This window comes from Balaenoptera ricei, chromosome 2, assembly GCF_028023285.1.
Source record: "Balaenoptera ricei isolate mBalRic1 chromosome 2, mBalRic1.hap2, whole genome shotgun sequence".
Taxonomy (NCBI): Eukaryota; Metazoa; Chordata; class Mammalia; order Artiodactyla; family Balaenopteridae; genus Balaenoptera; species Balaenoptera ricei.
In genome coordinates this window covers 27822532-27839976 of record NC_082640.1, presented here as the reverse complement: position 1 = coordinate 27839976, position 17445 = coordinate 27822532, and the positions used below count along the sequence as shown (strand labels likewise).

Sequence of the window (17445 nt, the reverse complement as noted above, 5' to 3'; positions counted from 1 at the left end):
ACTCACCTGTTGCTCACGTCGACCAGATCTTCGTGGCGGACAGCGAAGAGCTGCTCGCGGTGCGCCTGCTTCACCTCATCCGAGAGGCCATACAGGAAGCAGTCCAGGCCTGAGTGAGCACAAGTGACAGGATGGAGGGGCATGTGGCCACCTTGGCCCTTTACAGCCTGTTTCCACCAAAGGTCACACTGCTGCCCGTCACGCGCCCACAGCGCGCTCTCCTCCCGACTCAGCTGAGACGGCGCGAGCCCGGGGAGCCGCGTGGGGGGGTCCTGGCTGTTGACACCGCGGCTCGAGGTGCATCACCTACGCCAGATACCTTTGTCTGAAGGAGCCACCGGAGCGTCCACGGCGGCGAAGACAGAGAGCTTTGCCTCGTTGATGTCCTGCTGCGTGAACCTCCCAGACTTGGCCCAGTCGATGGCCTTCAGGAAGGACTGCAGCGTCTCCGTGGAATGCGGGTCCCTGGAGACCCAAGGAGTCAGACTCACATGTTTGGCAGAAAAAGTATAGGGGACACCCAGGCACGACTTCAGTTCTTCCACGCTTCGGGGTTGTTAATGGCTGTTTTAACAGTCCAGACAACCCAGTACTCTGGAAATTGACATGTGGCCACACAAGCCACCGACACACTCTCTGCAGACCTCGCTTGTCACCCCCACTTCGCCACCTGATCCCTGACTACACCGCTGTGACCCTGGAGAGCTGGGGGGACCAGCCGGAAGGAACAGAAGACGCTCGTAAGATGCACCCAGAGGGCACAATGATCACCCCTCAGAGGCCAATTTCCAGGGTCCTCCCCTGAACAGAAAGAGCTCCAAGGCCCCTCGTTCACACGTGCATGTGGTCCTGAGGACGTCTTGTGGGAAACGCCTCGTCTTTCATGTCCCTCGAGACCCGTGGCCCCCGCATGACCACATCAGCCCATGGCACGGGACATGAAGCGGTCGGGGGTAGAGAGAAACCCTCCGTCCCTGAGGTGCCAGAGAAGCAGCAGGGTCACAGAACAGAGACGTAAAAGGGCAGAACAGTCTGGCCCTGAAGACCCAGCCCAGCCCCGGAGAGCTTCCAGGTCATCTCCTTACACACACCCTGGTTACCAAACCCCAGAGCTATTTAAGGCCAGGGTTTTCTGTCCCCTCCCGCTGTCCCTAAGGCCTGCAGCCAAAAGGACCTTGCTGGGTGGGGCTACACGCCGGCCCAGGGACAACAGGGGAAGCGTTTTTCTGAAGTTCGCTCCGCGTGTGAGGACACTGGGGCCAGACGGCCCGACTCACCTGTACGAGTAGAGCGTGAAGATCCCGCCATAGCTGAGTCTGGCGCCTCCACCATAAGCACCGCCTTTTTCTCGAATTTCCGTGTGCAAGAATTTAGCTGTCATCAAGCGTGCCAGGATCTTGAGACTGAAAAGATGAAAAAAACGTGAGTTAAAAACAACGCGGCTGGCAGGGCAGTACTGAATATATAAACGCAGAGTAACCCAAGACAATGGCAAGTGTGTCTGAGTAAGAACAAAATTAGAACCAAGTAAAGCGATACATACATCATGACCTTTTTTAAATTTTAAAATAGAAGCTAGGAGAAAAATGTGAGGAAGATGAACTTTCAGAGGCTTGGGTGAGGGGGTGGGACAGGAACGTCCCTCCTGCTTGACCTGCCGCGGCACGCGGAACGTTTAGCAGTGAGTGGGCTCTGCGGTGCAGGCGAATGTGTGGCCCGTCACTTAAAACCCCTGCATCGCCTGTGCGCTCACGCGTGTACACACAAGGCGTCCTCCCTCAGAAAACACCAACAGCGTGAGTTTCTAGCAGGGGTCCCACGTCCGCATGGCTTCCATCGTGAGCAGTGACAGCTGCTGCCCCAGCGCAGCCGAGGTGGTTCCGCAAGGACGGCAGCCAGGCCGACCCAACGGGGGCCTCGCCCGCTCACACCCCGCCCCGCCCCCCGACTGGTCTTTCTACAACAGAGCAGGTGACACAGGCAGAGGGGACGCGAGTGGAGGAGCGAACCTGAGGCTCTGGGAGAGGGTGGGGACCCCGTGCAGATAGGCCCTGATCCCCCACAGGGATGGGGCTCCACCCCCCACGCATCTTTTTTTAGAAACTTCTGTTATTTGTTACATAAAGGAAATTATAAAATACAAAAGAATGGAAAAAACACCTATGATCCCAGCACCCAGGAGTAGGTACCTCTTGTTTTTGTTTCTGAACCTACATCTTTCTATTCAATATAGAAACACACGTTCCTACTCCTGATGGCCTGGCAGAGCGTGTTTGATTCCTGTAAACACGGAAACAAGCTGACGGAGAAGCTGAGCTGTGCTGACACTTCCCACACAGACACCCTGTCCCTTGAGCCCGGCGGCAGCGCCGTCCGTGCTCCAGAGCTGCTCCGCACCCACCATCAAGCGTCCCCAGCGGCGCCCCTCCCCCTCGCACCTGGCGTGGGCCGGGGCCGCGTACGGGGCAGTCCTGATGCACTCGGCTACGCAGTTCACCGGGAACGGGAACAGGAAGTGCGTCTTCATCGGGCAGGGCTTGAAGCTGGGGTCCTGGGGGCAGAGGCCGTCACCACCGTGTGGCCCAGGGGCCAGCTGGGCAGGTGCCCCCGAGTACCCAGACCCCCGCAATGCGACGCCCTGGGCGGCACCGGCCACGTCACCACACGTAACGGCCAGGCGCTGATGACCTCGTCCCGCACAACCTCACCTCAGAGCTGAGATGAGGTATCCTACCCCCAACCCAGACTCCCCTGGGACCATATCATGGCACGCCATTCCCAGGGCAGTGTGTGTGACCTTGCTTGGTCACTCCCCCAGGACAAGCCAGGCCAGCTGCCAGAGCCACCAGAGCTCAGGGGCAGCGGGGCGCACGGGAGGGGAGGTGACCCCCACGTGGCAGTGACGTTTAACCAGAGGTGGACTGAACACGAGGCGTCCACACAGACAGCACCTGGCCGTCCTACCCAACAGACACCCAGCTGGTGACGGAAGGGCCCACGGATGCAGTGGGCAGGGCATTAAGCGGAAGGGACTCACCGTCACCAGCTTCCTCGTGACCAGGGAGTGCCTGCCAGGTCCCTTAGGTGCAGGTTTCTGAAAGTAAAATGTTTCCCAGAGAAATGAGAAAATGCCCAAGCTCAGGTGAGCAGGTAAGGTACGTTCCAGGAAGTGCACAGAGCTCACGACAAGCGTCAGGGAACATCTTCTCGAGGCTTCAAGCTCTGAGGCTGCTGCATCCCCAGCCCAAGTGGCCCTCCAATCAGGAGACTTCACTGCAAGGCTCAAGTGGCTACAGGGAAGCACAGGATCGAAGGCCAAACTACAGGGTTTAGATTCACTGGGTTTCCTGGCCCGGCGGGCAGGCAGGGGGCACAACCTCACCTCCACCACGTGCGGGGGCACAGGCTTCCGCTCCTTCTTACTCCGGCTGAGGGTCCTGAGGAAGCTGTCCACCGAATTCTCCACCTGAGACATCTGCTGGGGAGTAGCATTCACGGAACATCTGTTTAAAAAAGTCTATGTGCAGAAAACCATTACTATGAAAAATAAAATGTTACATTTTGCATAATTAAAACAAAGATAAATCACATACAAAATAATGCTCAAAAGTGTAAAAACGTTTACATGTAAACGTAAAAACAAAAACCGAATAAAACAGCAGCCAAACAAGGCAACACTACAGCCGTCTTCCTTCACCACATGTTTTCCAGGTACAAAAAAGCCTGTCCCTTATCTCAGTGTCTTACAGACAATAAACAGCCAGTTCTGCTAAACTCTGTGCTCTCCTGAGAACACGGAGGATGCAGAGACTAGATCTCCAACAGTGCCTTCAGGGCTACAGTATCAGAGGACTGAAAACGTAATTATTGTCTGGAAGAGAATGAATCGGTCATTAAAGTAGAAAAGCGTAAGTAGGCAAAGAACTGCCACGCTCCCAAAAAACATTTCTCTGTGGCTCTTCTGAACTCTACAGAATCACAGATACCATCATACGTACAGCACACTGACAAACTGTATCCTTTCTGGTTTTGGCCATAAATCCTAAGTCTATTTTGGTTGAAATAACAGGTACCATGACAACAACACTGTGTTCTAGGCTCTAGACCAACTGCTTCGCAAACATGCTCTCCCTCCTTGCCTTAAATCTGCAAAGGACTATTTCATGGAGGAAACAGAAGGTCCCCGTGGTTAAGTTCCCCGAGACGCCAGCCATGAGTGCACGGGCGGCCCAGGAACTAACTGGGTGCCAGCTCTGCTGGCCAGAGGCCCCCAACCTCCTGCTGCCCAGATGGTCCGGGAGAGCCTGCTAGTGACTCCCAAGAACTGCTGGGCAAAGGTCCTGGGGCGTGTTCCACGGAGGGAGCTGCAAGCTCATCTAAGGCGGCGGCGCTGGCGGCGAGGCGGGCGCTGGCGGCGAGGCGGGCGCTGGCGGCGAGGCGGGTGCTGCCAGCTCAACAGCCGTCGTCCTCTTTGTCTCTTTCGTGTCACAACCTGAGCTGAAGGCCAACCACGTGCAGAGGCTGGTGTTCACCCCAAACTGGTGCACAATTATTCTTACGAGAACCTCTGCGCTTTCACCGTGGCCTCGGGCAAGAGGACCTCGGCGGGGTCTCACTGAGGCTCATTTACGGAACATCCGCTGTTGACTCGTGCAGCAGGGAGTCCACCTGTGGCTCCAGGTTAAAGCAGCCTGCCCTCCTCCCCACCTCCCAGGACACTTGTTCAACTTCTGTATAAAACAGCTCTTTCACTGTTAGAACATCTCGAGTCTAAAACGATTCTGTAGCCTCCACCAAGCGTTTTCTAAAAAGCATCTAAAACTACACTTGGTGACACAGGATGAGGATGGAGTCTTTGCTTAGAAACAAACTGCAGCCCCACCTGAAGTTATCACAGTTCAACAGATGCTTCTTGATGCGCGGGAGCTTCCTCAGGATGGGCTTGATGTCCGTCATCTCTGCGATGCTCTTCATGAGCCTCACCTAAGCCAGAGAACCGACAGGTAGAGATAGACGCGCCTTGGCCTGGACCAGACTTCCCTCACACGGGGTCCCGCGGGGACACGGTGGGGCCTGGTTCTGTGCTCGCAGGGGACGCGCACTTGCTCGGGGTGGGGGAGGGGCCACAAGCTGGGAGGAGGAGGGTGAGCGAAAAAATTTTCCCCATGAAACTAGGCCAGTTTGAGTTAGCCTTCCTGAGACACGAACAATCTATTACGAACCCTGGAGACCCAGCTGCCCCTGAGCGCATCACCTGGTCCATCCCCCCAAAGGTCTCCTGCAAGTCCCCCGCGGGCGCCAGCGTCCTGCCCGCCCTGATGGACGCGTAGAGGTGGCCTGCGTCGGGGACCCCGTTGGACAGCTCCTGAGCTGTCATCTTCACCAGCACTCGGAAGTGCTCCTCCTCCTCAAAGCAGGGGCTGCAGAGAAAGAAAAGGTAGTAAGTAAGACCCAGTCACGCCCCTTCAACAGCAGGGAAATTTGCTAAGTGTAGGTTCTTAGATGATGTAAACCGTCCCTAGAGATGTCATGAGTCCATAGGAGTCACAGGGGAAAAGAAACCAACAACCAACAAAGGCATGCAGCTTCCGCTCTCAGGACTCGGGTCTCTGGTAACGTCTGGGGATTTACGTCCTTGCAAATACTTACTTGTTAAAGATTTCACTCCACAGATGCATCATGTCTGGTAGGTTTCTATCAAGGCAGAAAGATGAAAAGAGCACACCCTAAATCATGACAGAAGAAAAAGAATAAGGAATTAATCATGATGTAATTTAAAAGAAAAAAAGACGCCGGAGAAGACAACCATCACCACCCTGTGCTGAGGAAACAGCCACCTGCTCGTAGGTGTCGAGATGCGAGTCGTCGGGGAGCACGTGGGGGGCGGCAGCCAGGCCCCCCGTCTTCAGGTCCACCTGCTGGGCCAGCTCCCTGTAGTCGAGGCCACCGCAGCCCAGCCTGTGCAGGGAGAGCGCGGAGTCACCGGGGCGGGCCGGGTTCCCACGTGGCGCATCCCCCCAACACCGCCTGCCAGCCCTGCAGCTGCTCCCGCCCCCACCCACCCAAACTCTGCAGGCTGCAGCCACTCTGCTCAGGTAGTCTTGGGGGTGAAACCTGAAGAACGAGCCTTAAGAAAAAAGTCACTTCAACTTCCTTTGTAGGAAACATTCTAATCACTGTTCCTAATGTAAGAACTAATTCGAGCCAAGGCGATGACTGAGTTTTTCCTGACTCCACGCTGCCGTGGAAGGGCAGGCGGTGGGAGCCATACTGATAAAAGAGCAGAGAACTCGGGAAAGGTTCACCTCCTCCGGGGGTGACCCCAGGCCTACGCGTCATATTTAAAGGCTTACATTTTCTGATGAAAATAATCAACTCTTCATAATCTTAAAAAGAACTCAATTGTTGAGATATAGCTATATCTGTATTACCTTGCACTCTACATTTATAAATATTTTAATGTACTGTATTTTAGTAAGAAAGTATGATTACTATAAGGAAAATTCTCAACAAATACACCATCCACCTTTCTGTAACACTACGGGATTTGAAAATTAAAATGACTCACTGAAAATTGATTACTGATACATTGAAACAACACACACAGAAAACATCCACTACTAAACATGCGAAGATGTGCCGAGTTCTATAAATGCGTGTCTTCGCCCCAGAAGGAGCCCCTTACTTGGTGAGGACGTTGCAGAAGAGGGGCACATAGGGCCGGAGCTCCTCGGGCAGGGTGTTCAGACTCGAGAAGGCTCTGAAGTAGATCACGCCATTGGTGGGCTGCGTGCAGTACTGGACGGGCGTGTCCCCAGCTGCAGGAGCAAAGGCACTTCTTTATAATTTTTACCAGTAAAGTTTTAACCATGTAACCGTCATTTAATATTTTTAAAATGCTAAAGCTTTTCAAGGATGGAGGTTTACATTTTATATTAGCAAAAAACCACTATTCATTTGCCATAATTCAGACAAATTTCCCTCTTGTACTTTCATTACAATAAAAGCTAAAAGTCTTCAACGCTAAGTAACCCTTGCGCTTCGTGAAAAACGAGAGCAGGGTAAGAACGTTCTTGGGGTTTTCTAACCACCCCACAGTCCAGCTGCAGTCCGGCCGCCCTCCCCGCCTGCACCCAGACCCTCCTGGGTACTGGCAGGGACTCTGGCAGGCCACTCCCACAACAGGTGACCTCACTTTCACCCACCCCAGACGCAACTCACCCCCTAACAAGTCCTGTCCCCAAACCCGAGGACCCTCATGACCCACAGCACACTGGAACCCACCCCGCTCGACACCCCAGGCCTCTGTGGCCCCAGGTCCCTCACAACTGTGTGTTCTACTTTTTACATCCCGAGCGCAGTGCCCTGAACCAGCGGAAGAACTAAGGCATCTACTGATGACGAATTACTTCACTGATTCCTTACTTGAACACAATGAACTTCACTGATAAACCAAACCTGAGGGGGTTAAACGATCAGTGGGACGTGAACCCCGCTTCCCAGAAGCCTGGGCGAGAGAGGAGGCTTCATTTACATGCGCAAATGAATCCATCAGGTGTGGTAAATGGGACGGGCCCCGGGACAACAACACGCATGTCACACAAGTCAAAGGGATGCTCGCATACAGCCTGAATCCTAAGCTAGACGCAGGAACCAGTGAGGGTGTAAGGCTGTTGTCAGACCTGCTCAGGAAGGAGCAGCAAAGTCGCATCACAGCCATGTAGAGAAGCGTCAGCACCACAGGGCATGTCTCCTGTGTCCAGCAGAAGCGAGTGACGGGCGCAGACGTGGGGGGATGACGGCAAGGAGCGGCTGCCACCCGCTCCGTGCCCCACAATGCGACACCTAGTGCTGTGGGCCTCTGGACCCCGGCTGGGCTAAGGAGCGGGCGTGGGCAAGGGGCCCAGAGGACGCCCGTGCCCTTGAGAACTGCATGAACACACACACAGTGGAACCTGAGGCCTCCCCGCCCCCAGAGGCAGCTCGGCCCTGTCGGACCCACCCGGGGAAAAACACACGCAGGCCCTCGAGTCCACATCTGCTGTCGCTGAGCTGGACTAGGAACGGGGCTGGAACGTCCTATGAAGACACCCACTGGTGACTCTCCCCCTGTGGACGCTGAGACGCAGCCTAACCCCCAGCCGGGGCACCAAGATCCGCCACTGACCTGCCACAGCCACCTCCACCTCCGTGAACGGGATGCGGGGCTCGATGTCCGACACCTTCAACGCGGGCAGACACGACACGTCCTGAGGTTGACTTTGCTGAGCCTGTAATTCCAAACCTAAGAGGAGAATGAACATCCAGGACGATACTTAGAAAGTCTTACTCGGTTCAGCTCCTATTTATTAACTTATATTAAGACTCAGCATCTCCCATGCCAAGCGTGGGGAGCCCGTCAGCACTGGGGTTCAGAGGTTTCCCAGGAAACCAGATTTAGAAGCATAATAACCGGCTCGGCAGGCAGCTCTCTTCCTAATTCTCATTCTCAGCGATTTAAGAGAATGATTTTGCTGGGGGCAGGGGGGGAGCAGTTTGCTCAAGCAGTTTCCCCTCTGCCCCCAACCAAAATTTTCTACTAGACACTGAACTAATGGATTGAAACTTACTAACTTTTGTGCTTATTTATTCTTATGTCATTTCCACAAACCTCAGCAATATGCCTGTGTAATCACATAAAGTTCACAAATTACAAAAATGGGTAAAATACATTTTCTGGGCCTGATCAGAGGGTAGATGCCCCTTTTGTACAGACTGGGCAGCCCGTGGGGAGGGGCCCCAGGTTGCAGCTGGGGGACGTCACGGGGTAAAGTCAGCGCTCCCGCTGTCACCTCGCCCCCCACGCCCGCCTCCCCGAGTCCCCAGCACCAGGTCCCCAGGCCCGCGGAGGGGTTTTGGCGCAGCTGCTCCCGGGCACCCACCTGTGCCCCATGGAGGCCCGAGGACCTGGCTCCCCATGCCCTGAGGAACCCCCTGCACTTTCAGGGCCCCCCTCACCTGGCCCTCTCCCCGCAGTCAAGCAGAGCACCCCAACGCCACCCCTCAGACGCTTCCCATTCTCTGCGTCTGGCCTCCTGCCCTTGTCCTGGCGAACACGCCCGCCGGCCCCGGCTCAGCTGCTCCTGTCAGGATGCTGCTCTTCTCTCGGGGGGGATGCATCAGGGCAGCAGAGGCTGCGAGCACCCTCTCCTCCACCAGACACAGGCTCCCAACGGCCCAGCCACGCCCCTTCACACGATACACACAGACCCCCAAACTGGAAGATTGTTCGACGTTTCCAATAAATTAATCTCCCATTCCCACTTCTCATTGGTGTTCATCTCCAGATTGGAACCTGACTCACTGATTCTCTGCACTGAAGTCCACACTCAAGACTTACTGACCTGACATAACAGTAAATGCTCTAGCACTGTGTCCTACTTAAGGGACTGTGCAGTGATCTGGAAGACAGAAACACACTCTTTAACCAGGCCCTCCAACCCTTCACACACACCTCCACGGCCAGGCCAGACGCCTGACAACTCAGGGAATGCACGGTCTGTGCTTAGGCATGGAATTACCTTCTGTGCCACAAATGGCTATAAGCACAGACGGAAGATGGGTGGGACCACATCAAACTAAAAAGCTTCTGACAGCAAAGGAAACTGTCAACATGAAAAGGCCATGTACACAGCGGGAGAGAAAACTTGCAAATCAAATATTATCTGGTAAGGGGCTAATATCCAAAATATTTAACGAACTCAATAGCAAAATACAATCAATCCAATTAAAAAATGGGCTGAGGACCTAAATAGGCATTTCTCCAAAGAAGCACACAGATGGCGAACAGCTATAGGAAAAGGTGCTCAACATCACTCACCAGGGACATGCAAATCAAAACACATGAGACATCACCTCACACTTGTCAGAATGGCTATAATAAAAAAGACAAGAGATAACAACTGTTGGTGAGGATGTGGAGAAAAGGGAACCCTTGTGCACTGCTCGTGGGAATGTAAATTGGTGCAGCTACTATGGAAAACAGTATGGTGGTTCCTCAAAATATTAAAACCAGAACTACCATATGACCCAGCAGTCCTACTCCTGGTTATTTATCTGAAGAAAATAAAAACACTAATTTGAAAAGATACATGCACACCAATGTTCACAGCAGTACTATTTACAATAGCCAAGATATGGAAACAACCTAAATGTCCACTGACGGATGAATGGGTAAAATAAGATGTGATACACACACACACACACAATGGAACACTACTCAGTCACAAAGGAGATAACGCTGTAATTTGCAACAATGTGGATGAACCTTGAGAGTATTATGCTTAGTGAAATAAGTCAGATAGAGAAAAATAAATACCTATGATCTCACTTATAGGTGCAATCTGCAAAATAAAAACAAAAAAAGGAAGCTCATATATACAGAGAACAGACTGGTGGTTGTCCGGGGCAAGGGAGGAGAAATGGATGAAGGGGTCAAAGCTACAAGTTTGCAGTTCTAAGTAAGTCCTGAGGGTATAATGTAAGCACTGTTACTAAAGTCAGTAATACTGTACTGAGATTTGAAAATTGCTAAGACAATAAAATTTAAAAGTTCTCATCACAAGACAAAAAACTACATGTGGTGACAGATGTTAACTAGACTAATTGTGGTGACCATCTCACAATTTACAAATATATCACATCAGTATGTCGTACATCTGAAACTAATACATTATGTCAGTTATTCCTCAATTAAAAAAAAAAAAGGAAGATGGAACTTGTCAATTGGCACTCACAAAACGGAAGTTTATCATATTAATCACAATTAGCATGTTAAATTTATGGAAGACATTTGTAGCAACATGGATGGACCTAGAGATTATCATACTAAGTGAAGTCAGACAAAGAGAAGTATCATATGATATTACTTATATGTGGAATCTAAAATATGATACAAATGAACTTATTTACAAAACAGAAACAGACACACAGACATAGAAAACAAACTTCTGGTTACCAAAGGGAAAGGGAAGAGGGATAAATTAGGAGTTTGTGATTAGCATACACACTACCATGCATAAAATAGATAAACAAGGTCCTACTGTATAGCACAGGGAACTATATTCACTAGTTTATAATAGATTGGTTCAAGATGGTGGAGTACAAGGATGTGCGCTCACTCCCTCTTGCGAGAGCACCGGAATCACAACTAACTGCTGAACAATCATCGACAGGAAGACACTGCAACTCAACAAAAAAGATACCCCACATCTAAAGACAAAAGAGAAGCCACAATGAGACGGTAGGAGGGGCGCAATCACAGTAAAATCAAATCCCGTAACTGCTAGGTGGGTGACTCACAGACTGGAGAACACTTATACCACAGAAGTCCACCCACTGGAGTGAAGGTTCTGAGCCCCACGTCAGGCTTCCCAACCTGGGGGTCTGGCAACGGGAGGAGGAATTCCTAGAGAATCAGACTTTGAAAGCTAGTGGGATCTCACTGCAGGACTTCAACAGGACTGGGGGAAACAGAGACTCCACTCTTGGAGGGCACACACGAAGTAGCGTGCGCATCGGGACCCAGGGGAAGGAGCAGTGACCCCACAGGAGACTGAACCAGACCTACCTGCTAGTGTTGGAGGGTCTCCTGGAGAGGCGGGGGATGGCTGTGTCTCACCATGAAGACAAGGACACTGGCAGCAGAATTTCGGGGAAGTACTCCTTGGCGTGAGCCCTCCCAGAGTCCGCCATCAGCCCCACCAAAGAGCTTGGTAGGCTCCAGTGTTGGGTCGCCTCAGGCCAAACAACCAACAGGGAGGGAACCCAGTCCCACCCATCAACAGGCAAGCAGATTAAAGTTTTACTGAGCTCTGCCCACCAGAGCAACACCCACCTCTACCCACCACCAGTCCCTCCCATGAGGAAACTTGCACAAGCCTCTTAGATAGCCTTATCCACCACAGGGCAGACAGGAGAAGCAAGAAGAACTACAATCCTGCAGCCTGTGGAACAAAAACCACATTGACAGAAAGACAGACAAGATGAAAAGGTAGAGGACTTTGTACCAGATGAACGAACAAGATAAAACCCCAGAAAAACTAAATGAAGTGGAGATAGGCAACCTTCCAGAAAAAGAATTCAGAATAATGACAGTGAAGATGATCCAGGACCTCGGGAAAAAGAATGGAGACAAAGATGGAGAAGATGCAAGAAATGTTTAACAAAGACCTAGAAGAATTAAAGATCAAACAAACAGAGATGAACAATACAATAACTGAAATGAAAAATACACTAGAAGGAATCAATAGCAGAATAACTGAGGCAGAAGAATGGATAAGTGACCTGGAAGACAGAATGGTGGAGTTCACTGCTGCGGAACAGAATAAAGAAAAAAGAATGAAAAGAAATGAACATAGCCTAAGAGACCTCTGGGACAACATTAAACACACCAATATTTGCATTATAGGGGCCCCAGAAGGAGAAGAGAGAGAGAAAGGACCAGAGAAAATATCTGAAGAGATTATAGTTGAAACTTCCCTAACATGGGAAAGGAAACAGCCACCCAAGTCCAGGAAGTGGAGAGAGTCCCAGGCAGGATAAACCCAAGGAGAAACATGCTGAGACACCTAGTAATCAAACTGACAAAAATTAAAGACAAAGAAAAATTACTGAAACCAACAGGGGAAAAATGACAAATAACATACAAGGGAACTCCCATAAGGTTAACAGCTGATTTCTCAGCAGAAACTCTACAAGCCAGAAGGGAGTGGCATGATATATTTAAAGTGATGAAAGGGAAGAACTTACAACCAAGGTTACTCTACCCGGCAAGGATCTCATTCAGATTCAATGGAGAAATCAAAAGCTTTACAGAGAAGCAAAAGCTAAGAGAATTCAGCACCACCAAACCAGCTCTACAACAAATGCTAAAGGAACTTCTCTAAGTGGGAAACACAAGAGAAGAAAAGCATCTACAAAAACAAACCCAAAACAATTAAGAAAATGGTCACAGGAGGATACATATCGATAATTACCTTAAACATGAACGGATTAAATGCTCCAAACAAAAGACATAGGCTTGCTGAATGGATACAAAAACAAGACCCATATATATGCTGTCTACAAGAGACCCACTTCAGACCTAGGGACACATAAAGACTGAAAGTGAGGGGATGGAAAAAGATATTCCATGCAAATGGAAATCAAAAGAAAGCTGGAGTAGCAATACTCATGTCAGATAAAATAGACTTTGAAATAAAGAATGTTACAAGAGACAAAGAAAGACACTACATAATGATCAAGGGATCAATCCAAGAAGACATAATAATTAGAAATATATATGCACCCAACATAGGAGCACCTCAATACATAAGGCAACTGCTAACAGCTATAATAGAGGAAATTGACAATAACACAATAGTGGGGGACTTTAACACCTCACTTACACCAATGGACAGATCATCCAAACAGAAAATTAATAAGGAAGACAAGCTTTAAATGACACAACAGACCACATAGATTTAATTGATATTTATAGGACAGGCCATCCAACAGCAGATTACACGTTCTTCTCAAGTGCACACGGAACATTCTCCAGGATAGATCACATCTTGGGTCACAAATCAAGCGTCAGTAAATTTAAGAAAATTGAAATCATATCAAGCATCTTTTCTGACCGCAACACTATGAGGTTAGAGATCAATTACAGGAGAAAAAAATGTAAAAAACACAAACACATGGAGGTTAAACAATATGTTACTAAATAACCAAGAGATCACTGAAGAAATCAAAGAGGAAATCAAAAAATACCTAGAGACAAATGACAACGAAAACACAACGATCCAAAACCTATGAAATGCAGCAAAAGCAGTTCTAAGAGGGAAGTTTATAGCAATATAAGCTTACCTCAAGAAACAAGAAAAATCTCAAATAAACAATCTAACGTTACACCTAAAGGAACTGGAGAAAGAACAAACAAAACCCAAAGTTAGTAGAAGGAAAGAAATCATAAAGATCAGAGCAGAAATAAATGAAATAGAAACAAAGAAAACAAGAGCAAAGATCAATAAAACTAAAAGCTGGTTCTTTGAGAAGATAAAGAAAATTGATAAACCATTAGCCAGACTCATCAAGAAAAAGAGAGGACTCAAATCAATAAAATTAGAAATGAAAAAGGAGAAGTCACAACAGACACCGCAGAAATACAAAGCATCCTCAGAGACTACTACAAGCAACTCTATGCCAATAAAATGGACAGCCTAGAAGAAACAGACAAATTCTTAGAAAGATATAACCTTCCAAGACTGAAGCAGGAAGAAACAGAAAATATGAACAGACCAATCAAAAGTAATGAAATTGAAACTGTGATTAAAAATCTTCCAACAAACAAAAGTCCAGGACCAGATGGCTTCACAGGTGAATTCTATCAAACATTTAGAGAAGAGCTAACACCCATCCTTCTCAAACTCTTCCAAAAAACTGCAGAGGAAGGAACACTCCCAAACTCATTCTATGAGGCCACCACCACCCTGATAGCAAAACCAGACAAAAATAGTACAAAAAAATAAAATTACAGACCAATATCACTGATGAATATAGATGCAAAATTCCTCAACAAAATACTAGCAAACAGAATCCAACAACACATTAAAAGGATCATATACCATGATCAAGTGGGATTTATCCCAGGGACGCAAGGATTCCTCAATACATGCAAATCAGTGTGATACACCGTATTAACAAATTGAAGAAGAAAATCCATATGATCATCTCAATAGATGCAGAAAAACCTTTTGACAAAAGTCAACACCCATTTATGATAAAAACTCTCCAGAAAGTGAGCATAGAGGGAACCTACCTCAACATAATAAAGGCCATATATGACAAACCCATAGCAAACATCATTCTCAATGGTGAACACCTGAAAGCATTTCCTCTAAGATCAGGAACAAGACAAGTATGTCCACTCTCGCCACTATCATTCAACATAGTTTTGGAAGTCCTAGCCACGGTAATCAGAGAAGAATAGGAAATAAAAGGAATACAAATTGGAAAAGAAGAAGTAAAACTGTCACTCTTTGTAGGTGACATGATACTCTACGTAGAGAATCCTAAAGATGCCACCAGAAAACTACTAGAAGTAATCAATAAATCTGGTAAAGTTGCAGGATACAAAATTAATGCACAGAAATCTCTTGCATTTGTATACACTAATGGTGAAAAATGGCAAAGAGAAATTAAGGAAACACTCCCATTTACCATTGCAACAAAAAGAATAAAATACCTAGGAATAAACCTACCTAGGGAGACAAAAGGCCTGTATGCAGAAAACTATAAGACACTGATGAAAGAAATTAAAAATGACACAAACAGATGGAGGAATATACCATGTTCTTGGATTGGAAGAATCAATACTGTGAAAATGACTGTACTACCCAAAGCAATCTACAGATTCAATGCAATCCCTATCAAACTACCAATGGCATTTTTTTACAGAACTCGAACACAAAATCTTAAGATTTGTACAGAGATACAAAAGACCCTGTATAGCCAAAGCAGTCTTGAGGGAAAAAAACAAGAGCTGGAGGAATCAGACTCCCTGACTTCAGACTATACTACAAAGCTACAGTAATCAAAACAATATGGTACTGGCACAAAAACAGAAATACAGATCAATGGAACAGGATACAAAGCCCAGAGACAAACCCACGCACCTATGGTCAACTAATCTATGACAAAGGAGGCAGAGATATACAATAGAGAAAAGACAATCTCTTCAATAAGTGGTGCTGGGAAAACTGGACAGCTACATATAAAAGAATGAAATTAGAACACTCTCTAACACCATACACAAATATAAACTCAAAATGGATTCGAGACCTAAATGTAAGACCAGACACTATAAAACTCTTAGAGGAAAACATAGGAAGAACACTCTTTGACATAAATCACAGCAACATCTTTTTTGATCCACCTCCTAGAGTAATGGAAATAAAAACAAACTAATGGGACCTAATGAAACTTCAAACCTTTTGCACAGCAAAGGAAACCATAAAGAAGACGAAAAGACAACCCTCAGAATAGAAGAAAATATTTGCAAACGAATCAACAGACAAAGGATTAATCTCCAAAATATATAAACAGCCCATGCAGCTCAATATTAAAGAAACAAACAATCCAATCCAAAAATGGGCAGAAGACCTAAATAGACATTTCTCCAAAGAAGACATACAGATGGCCAAGAGGCACATGAAAAGCTGCTCAACATCACTAATTATTAGAGAAATGCAAGTCAAAACTACAATGAGGTATCACCTGACACCAGTTGGAATGGGCATCATCAGAAAATCTACAAACAACAAATGCTGGAGAGGGTGTGGAGAAAAGGGAACCCTCTTGCACTGTTGGTGGGAATGTAAATTGATACAGCCACTATGGAGAACAGTATGGAGGTTCCTTAAAAAACTAGAAACAGAATTACCATATGACCCAGCAATCCCACTACTGGGCATATACCCAGAGAAAACCATAATTCAAAAACACACATGCACCCCAATGTTCACTGCAACACTATTTACAATAGCCAGGTCAAGGAAACAACCTAAATGCCCATCGACAGACGAATGGATAAAGAAGATGTGGTATATACATACAATGGAGTATTACTCAGCCATAAAAAGGAACAAAATTTGTAGAGACGTGGATGGATCTACAGACTGTCATACAGAGTGAAGTAAGTCAAAAAGAGAGAAACAAATATCATATATTAACGCATATACGTGGAGCCTAGAAAAATGGTACAGATGAACCGGTTTGCAGGGAAGAAAGAGAGACACAGTTGTGGAGAACAAACGTATGGACACCAAGGGGAAAAAGTGGCAGGGCGGTGTGGTGTGACGAACTGGGAGATCAGGATTGACATATATACACTAATACGTATAAAATGGATAATAAGAACCTACTGTATAAAAAAATTCAAAAAATAATATTTTATAATAAACTATAATGGAAAAAAATCTGAAAAAGAATCTATAGCTATATCTGAATCATTTTGCTGTATACCAGATACACAACATTGTAAATCAACTATACTTCAATTAAAAAAAAATTTATGCAAGAGCTTAAAGTAACTAACTCTTTGTATGTCTAAAGAAGAATTCAGAGATTATAAATAGGTTACAAGTTGACATTAATTGTGTCTTTATAAAATTATACCACCTCCAACTTAGCATGATCAAATGGAATTACCTACTTTTCACTTAAAGTCAAATCCACCTCCTGACAAGCCTGATAAATTCTTCATGTAATCCCAGCCAACTTTTGGGGGGGGGGTTGGGGGGTGTATATGTAGTTGTGTATACTGTGTGTATGTATATATATATATTAATAAACTTCATTAACATATAAGTCCCATACGATAAAATTCACAACTTTCAAGATACAACCCAATGGATTCTGACAAAG

The 17445-nt window shown here is 47.3% G+C and overlaps 1 protein-coding gene across 3 annotated transcripts in view; it reads right to left on the bottom strand.

Moving 5' to 3' along the window:
* PITRM1 (pitrilysin metallopeptidase 1) overlaps positions 1-17445 on the bottom strand; it is a 31655-nt gene that overhangs the window by 535 nt on the left and 13675 nt on the right. For 2 of the 3 annotated variants that reach the window (XM_059912232.1, XM_059912234.1), the window contains 12 exons: positions 8168-8284; positions 6686-6818; positions 5838-5958; positions 5650-5726; positions 5255-5420; positions 4883-4983; positions 3383-3503; positions 3038-3094; positions 2439-2551; positions 1278-1403; positions 320-465; positions 7-109 (listed from right to left, as the gene is read on the bottom strand). In XM_059912232.1, coding sequence (XP_059768215.1) covers positions 7-109; positions 320-465; positions 1278-1403; positions 2439-2551; positions 3038-3094; positions 3383-3503; positions 4883-4983; positions 5255-5420; positions 5650-5726; positions 5838-5958; positions 6686-6818; positions 8168-8284 — 1381 coding nt within the window. Of the gene's footprint in view, positions 1-6; positions 110-319; positions 466-1277; positions 1404-2438; positions 2552-3037; positions 3095-3161; positions 3291-3382; positions 3504-4882; positions 4984-5254; positions 5421-5649; positions 5727-5837; positions 5959-6685; positions 6819-8167; positions 8285-17445 lie in introns of those variants that run through there. The other variant, XM_059912233.1, reaches the window with a different exon arrangement.